The 7626-nt window shown below is 51.0% G+C and overlaps 1 protein-coding gene across 1 annotated transcript; it reads left to right on the top strand.

Moving 5' to 3' along the window:
* Positions 1-576: 576 nt before the first annotated feature.
* LOC124722544 (basic salivary proline-rich protein 3-like) lies at positions 577-4684 on the top strand. The gene is made up of 3 exons (XM_047247686.1): positions 577-913; positions 4079-4230; positions 4541-4684. The coding sequence occupies exons 1-3, from the start codon at positions 577-579 to the stop codon at positions 4682-4684; spliced, it is 633 nt and encodes a 210-aa protein (XP_047103642.1).
* Positions 4685-7626: the final 2942 nt, after the last annotated feature.

Raw genomic sequence — 7626 nt, 5'->3', positions numbered from 1 at the left:
TATACTGAGTGTTCTACAATACTGAGTGTTCTCCAGTGGCGACGAGTATAGTGGAACGAACCGACGACCATCATGGTTACAGCAGCAGCATCTACGAATTGGCAACAATTCTTTCAAGGATTTCTGCACCAGTTTTTGGAAACTCCGACGCAACTGATCGCCGAAATCCGAAGCCTCCACCGCCCCGCGACGTCACCGCCGTTCCAAGCATTCAACGATGAAGTTGAAGAATGGGAAACATACGAACGACGTCTCCGGAAACAGTTCACGATTCATTAAGTCATCCAAGAAGACAGGCAGCGTGCCTTTTTCTTGTCATGGAGCCAATCGAAGATATATGTCTTGCTCACGAAACTACAGCCGTTGGACCCCGACTCCCTCACCTTCACTGTCATCTGTGCGACGTTAAATGCCTACTACAAACGCCGATATCATGTCCTCGCAACCCGCGTCGAGTTCTGCCAATGACGGAAGAAACCCGAACAGACCTATCGCCAGTGGGCCGCCGAGCTGCAAGGTCTCAGCAGGAAATGTAAGTTCCACACACATCTTTCCAAGGAATCTTACGCTGATGACATGGTGCCTGACCACTTGATACAGGCAGCGCCAGACGCCGCTTTCCGCCATGACGCCCTCAAGTTAGAAGACCCGTCCCTCGAGCAGGTCATAGAACTAGCCTATAAGTTCGAAATTTCTACAGCCGCCGATCGTCGACTGGAGTCTTGGGCAGATGTAGCTGCAATCCGTGACGACGACATGACGGACACCGAAGACGTCGCAGCAATCCAGGGCTTAACATCGCGCTCCTCCCGCCGCCGCGGTCGGAGACCGCCTCCACAACAAGACACAGAGTCGCACCATCCTGGCCGGAGCCAGAAGCCACTGCAGCAACAACCCAACCAGCAACGTCGTCGTGGGGATCGTCTCCGCCTATCCTCCTGCCCCACCTGCTATTCAACACATGATAGAGAAGATTGCCCAGACCGCTGGGCGCAATGCACACACTGCGGCAGGGAAGGGCATTTAGCGTCCATTTGTCACGCAAAAACACCCATCTCCAGCAACCGCCAGTCCAGGCCATATCCAGACGGCTGGAACAACACCCCAATGGACGTCAATCAGGTAGACAACTCCTCTACATCAAAATTTTTTATAGACGTCACTATCAATGACAAGCCTCTGCGTCTGCAAGTGGACACAGGCGCAGCAGTATCCTTGATTAATTACACTTCATATGCCAACATTGGTTCACCACCCCTCTCTCTTCAGCCCCTAAGCGCCTACTGGCGTATAATAAGCAAGAGATAGCTGTCCTAGGACAATAAAAATCGGTTCACCAGTCACGTTTCTCGTTGTCAACAATTCCTCCACAGCAGACTTATTCAGACTGGACGCCTTCCACTTACTCGGATTTTCCATTGTGGACGATGTCCATCTAGTGCCTCAGCACGTTCCTTTTCCTGAAGTTGATGCACTCTCTAATGAATTCCAGGACCTGTTTTCACCAGGCATAGGCTGCGCCAAGGACTTTGAGGCCTCGCTTCAACTCCGTCCCGCTGCCTGGCCCCGCTACTTCCGGGCACCCCAGGTACCAGTGGCACTACAACAGCCGCTCAAAGAAGAACTCCAACGTCTTCCACATGAAGGGGTTCTCCAGCCTGTGCGGTTCAGCTTGTGGTCCACGCTTTTAGTCATCGTCCAGAAGCCAGGCCGCCGCCTTCGCCTCTGCAGTGACTTTAAGTCTACAGTCAACCAACAGCATCTCGTTGACGACTATCCCCTTCCGCGACCGGAAGATATTTTTCGCAAATTGGCAGGGGGCTCCTACTTTACCAAAATCGACATAGCAGAAGCATATCTCCAAATTCCTCTTGATCTTTCCTCCCTACACTGTTATAAATAGTCCTTTCGGCCTCTTCCTACTAAACCGACTCATGTTCGGTTTAGCCAGGGCTCCTGCAATCTTTCAAAAATACCTTCAACAACTTCTCAATGATATCACTGGCTGTATAAGTTGCTTAGACGACACAGTCGTCACGGGGTCCTCCTCCGAAGAGCACATAGCCAACCTCCTCCTCCTCTTCCTCCGCCTCCGAACTGCAGGTATGTAATGTAATATTTCTAAATGTTCCTTTTTCCAACAATCTATTTCCTATCTGGGTCACATCATTTCCCAGAAGGACATTTCTCCATCTTTCTCTCATATAGACGCCATTAACAACCTGCCCCGTCCCTGGGACCTTCATCAGTTGAAATCCTTCTTCGGCAAAATTTCGTATTACAGGAACTTCGTTCCTTCTGCAGCTCAAGTGGCAGCACCACTTTACCACCTCTACCGCAAAAATGTCCCATTCTGTTGGGCCCCAGTCTGCGAGACCGCCTTCCATACCCTCAAACAGCAGCTCCAATCCGCTGCATGTCTCATGCATTTGACACTTGCTACGGACGGATCTGTGTATGGTGTGGGCTCTGTCCTGTCTCACAAATTGCCGGATGGCACAGAGCGCCCCATAGCATATATCTCAAAAGCTCTTTCCAGAGCACAAATCAAATATTCCCAAATCGAGAAAGAAGCACTTGCCATGGTTTTTGCCTGATCCAAGTTCTTTCCCTTTCTCTATGGCAAGTCCTTTCACATTATTACTGACCACAGACCGCTTCTCTCTTTATTTGCGCCTTCTGCGTGATTACCGACCAAAACATCCCAATGTCTCCAGTATTGGGCGTTGTTCCTACCCCAATTTCGCTACACCGTGCATTTCCGTATCACCTCCCAGCACGCCAATGCGGACGCCTTGTCGCCTCTACAACAAGGTCTGGACCCTGCTTTTGACCAGTTGGACCTCCTCATTTTTCATATTGATGATGACGTCCAAGAGGACCTGAAGGCATTTCCCATTGCAGCTGTCAAAGTAGCTGCAGGCACCGCAGCAGATTACCTCCTCTGAGTCGTCCGACTCCGCGTTCTGCATGGTTGGCCATCCTCGCCGCCTCCTCAGGATCAACGCCACCTCTGGTTGTACTATTACATCCGACACCAGCTTTCGGTGATGGATGGAGTCCTCCTTCGCTTAGATTCAGCAGAACCGAGGGTCATCATTCCAAGATCCCTGCAGCCGACGATCCTCTACATTCTTCACCAAGGGCATTGGGTGATCGTTCATACCAAATCCCTCGCAAGAAGTCATGTGTTTTGGATCGTCCTCACATCTGACATCACAGAGATGGTGCGGCGCTGTACCGTCTGTGTCCAACAATTGCCCCGTCCCCCCCCCAAAAATTCCTTCCTTGGCCTATGCCGAACGGTCCCTGGAAACGCATCCACCTTGACTTTGCGGGACCATTTCTGGGCCACCAATGGCTCCTAGTCACGGATGCATGTTCCCATTTCCCGTATGTCGTTCGGTATTCAGCAATCACCACGAATGTTACCTTATCAGACCTCGCAAAAAAATTTTGCTTGGAAGGATTACCGAAAGCCATAGTCACGGACAATGGACATTTTCGAAGCCAGGAATTCCTCTCCTTTTGCACTGACAATGGCATCCAGCATCTTCTTACCCCGCTCTTCCATCCCCAATCCAATGGCGAAGCGGAACGCCTGGTCAGAACTTTCAAGACACAAATGCTCAAATATACCAAAGACCACTCACTTGAATATGCTCTGATGCCATTCCTCAGTTCTTATCAAGCCACTCAGATAGGGACAAAAGCCCAGCGGAAGCACTCCACAGCCGCCAACCCAGTACCCTCCTACATCTTCTCTTGCCCTCTCCGAGAATTCAAATTCTTCCTGGACAGTCTCGGTTCCTCCCTGGCTCCTTAGTCTGAGGTTTTGGCACTAATGCAGGTTGGCTGCCTGCTGTCATCCAGCGTTCCTGGGATCGCCAACTTTTTGATGTCATCTTGGATGGCCACATAGTCCGTCTCCAGCGAAATCACTTGCGTACTCGCTACTCTGCGCCACCTGCACCGCACCCTACGACACAGACCACCGCCACCTCCACAACCCATTCCGGACCACCTACACAGACCCCTTCACTAATGCCATCTCATCGTTGCAAGGGTGACGTTTCAGGGCATCAGTCGCCGCCACCAGCACCACCAACACAGCAGCCGCAGCTGAAGGACCAGCTTCCCGGCCCCTCTTCGGCGCCTCCCCAACAGCCAATGGCCACCGATGAAGATGAACCGATGCCACTGGTCCCACCCATGCCGCCATCGCAACCAGTACGCCGGTCAGCCCACATCGCAGGACGTACAGCACCATATTCTCCAGGAGGCAGCCTCCACAGCCTCCTCCAGGCAGCCGCAGCCGCAGATCTCCACGACGTAGCAGCTGTCGATCTTTCGCGCGGCTCCTCCCCGGAAGGGAGGTGTTTTACGTCTGCCACAGACGGCCCCTGTCAGGCAGAATACACTCAAGATACTCCTGTGTACAATATAACATACACAAGCACTTGCAGGCACAACCAATAGGAAAACAGTTCTTCAAAATAAACAGAACTTTCTAGAGACTAATGCGAACCGTTTCCTGCAGAGGTCGCCTCACAGACACAGGGAAAGTAGGAGTACTCCGCCGACCTCCGCCGGCTTTATAAGGCCAACGCAGCAGCAGTACAGCCAGTTCCTCGCCGAGCTAGGACCAACTCTGACGGACCTCACCGACGCTGTTGATGAATAGTCGTCTACATGTTATTTGTTTTCTGTGTGTGTATATATTAATTGTTTGAGAAGTGTAGTTCAGTTTCAATAAACGACATTATACTGAGTGTTCTATAATACTGAGTATTCTCCACGATTAGTGATGTAGAAATTGTACATGCCTCTATGGGGTCCATAATGTACACAAATTCAATCTGCCTTTCGAATTTTCGAGTGATGATATGTCACGATGGCTACATGCCTATGGGACCGTCCTGAGCGTCACTAATGAAAAGTGGTCGTCTCCTTTAATCTACCAAGTTCACAGCGGTGTTAGGAGTGTTCGAATTGACTTGAAGAATCATAGTCCGCAGCTCGTGGTCGTGCGGTAGCGTTCTCGCTTCCCACGCCCGGGTTCCCGGGTTCGATTCCCGGCGGGGTCAGGGATTTTCTCTGCCCCGTGATGACTGGGTGTTGTGTGTTGTCCTTAGGTTAGTTAGGTTTAAGTAGTTCTAAGTTCTAGGGGACTGATGACCATAGATGTTAAGTGCCATAGTGCTCAGAGCCATTTGAACCATTTGAAGAATCATAAACCTTCAAATCTGTCCGTTGGTGGTATACGGATATTCATATCGTACAGTGGACAGGCCCCACCTGCTCTTTTCGCGATCGACTTAGCATTTGCGGGCAAACTGTAGCAAGTGCAGGACGGCACATCTTCCCCGCGATGCGAGCCAGCCACTGCTCCACCAAACAGCTATGCTTCCTCATTCTCGAGCCGGGACGGTCGCTGATGCGAACCTCGTTGCTGTCACCAACCTGCCCGGGCCCGCAAGGTTAACGCACTGCTTTCCGGGCTGGAACGCGTGCTGGTCCCCGGCACGAATCCGCCCTGCGGATTAGTGTCGAGGTCCGGTGTACCCGCCAGTCTCTGGATTGTTTTTAAGGCGGTTTTCCATCTGCCTCGGTGAATGCGGGATGGTTACCCCTATTCCGCCTCAGTTACACTATGTCGGCGACTGCTCCGCAAACACTTTCTGCAAGTACGCGTACATCATAATTACTCTACCAAGCAAACACTGGAGCTACATTCGTCTGGTGTGAAACGTTCTCAGGTGGAGGGGGAGGGGGGAGCGGGAGAGGGTGGTCCACTGGAGGCCGAACCACACAACAGCCCTACGTTTGGTATGGGGCAGCGGTGGGGTAAGTGAACTGCTGTAGCCTGTTGTGGGGCTCGGTACCACTGCGGCCTACAGCTAGGACGAAGCCTTTCCGTCGTTTCTAGGTCCACAGCTCCCTAAAAATACAAATTCAGCCTGCCAGAGCCGGCAGCCACACATTTCACTACCGACGACCGCACTTGTGAATCTGAGGAAGCGATGGTGACAGAGGAGTCAGAGTCATATGCCTTCACTCTCGGTAATCCCAAGTGGCCGTCCGGTGCTCGGTGTTCTTTCGACCGTAGTTCCCGTGAACACCACTGCCATCAGTATGTATAGTAGCTACATTCCTTCCAAGCCTTTCTGTAATATCCCAGAAGCAACGTGCAGCTTCTCGTAACCATATTACACTACCTCGTTCAAACATAGTGGAGTGCTTTTTGTTTCTTTGTTTGTGTGTGTGTGTTTTGGTGTTCCTTATGACGATAATGATGACAGAAGGGAGAGGGTGAAACCCGGTCCGGCACATACAATACTCTTCGCGAATGGCACCAAGGCAGCCTCCAAGCTTAACTTTCCCATCTGACGGACGGAACACCATCAACAGTGTCTCATACCCTCCCCTCCTGAAACACTTGCGGAGGGGTTTGATATTTAAATCAGGTCATTGGTCCAAAATATAGTGAACAGGAACTTTACGCCACTATCTCTCATCCCCTCGCCGACCGAATACAGGCACTGAAAATTTTTGTCCCCGGCAGGATTCGAAGCGACTTACACCTTGGTCGAGCGCCATCTCACGGGCGTGAGATAAGACATTTTGTTTGTTGATCTCAGTTTGCTCTATATACACTACTCGCCATTGAAATTGCTACACCAAGAAGAAATGCAGATGATAAACGGGTATTCATTGGACAAATATATTATACTAGAACTGGTACGTGATCACTTTTCACGCAATTTGGGTGCATAAATCCTGAGAAATCAGTACCCGGAACAACCACCTATGGCCCTAATAACGGCCTTGATACGCCTGGCCATTGAGTTAAACAGAGCTTTGATGGCGTGTACAGGTACAGCTGCCCATGCAGCTTCAACACGATACTACAGTTCATCAAGAGTAGTGACTGGCGTATTGTGACGAGCCAGTTGCTCGGCCACCATTGACCAGACGTTTTCAGTTGGTGAGAGATCTGGAAAATGTGCTGGCCAGGCTATCAGTCGAACATTTTATGTATACAGAAAGGATCGTACAGGATCTGCAACATGCGGTAGTGCATTATCCTGCTGAAATGTAGGGTTTCGCTGGGATCGAATGAAAGGTAGAGCTACGGGTCGTAACACATCTGAAATGTAACGTCCACTGTTCAAAGTGCTGTCAAAGCGAACAAGAGACGTGTAACCAATGGCACCCCATACCATCACGCCGGGTGACGCCAGTATGGCGATGACGAATACACGCTTCCAATGTGCGTTCACCGCGATGTCGCCAAACACGGATGCGACCATCATGATGCTGTAAACAGAACCTGAATTCATCCGAAAAAATCACGTTTTGCCATTCGTGTACCCAGGTTCGTCTTTGAGTACACCATCGCAGGCTATCCTGTCTGTGATACAGGGACAAGGGGAACCGCAGCCATGGTCTCCGAGCTGATAGTCCATGCTGCTGCAAACGTCGTCGAATTGTTCGTGCAGATGGTTGTTGTCTTGCAAACGTCCCTATCTGTTGACTCAGGGATCGCGACGTGGCTGCACGATCCGTTACAGCCATGCGGATAAGATGTCTGTCATCTCGATTGCTAGTGATACGAGGCCGTTG

The sequence above is a fragment of the Schistocerca piceifrons genome, chromosome X (genome assembly GCF_021461385.2).
Source record: "Schistocerca piceifrons isolate TAMUIC-IGC-003096 chromosome X, iqSchPice1.1, whole genome shotgun sequence".
Lineage (NCBI taxonomy): Eukaryota > Metazoa > Arthropoda > Insecta > Orthoptera > Acrididae > Schistocerca > Schistocerca piceifrons.
The sequence above is the reverse complement of the archived record's forward strand: the minus strand, read 5'-3'. Positions and strand labels throughout refer to the sequence as shown.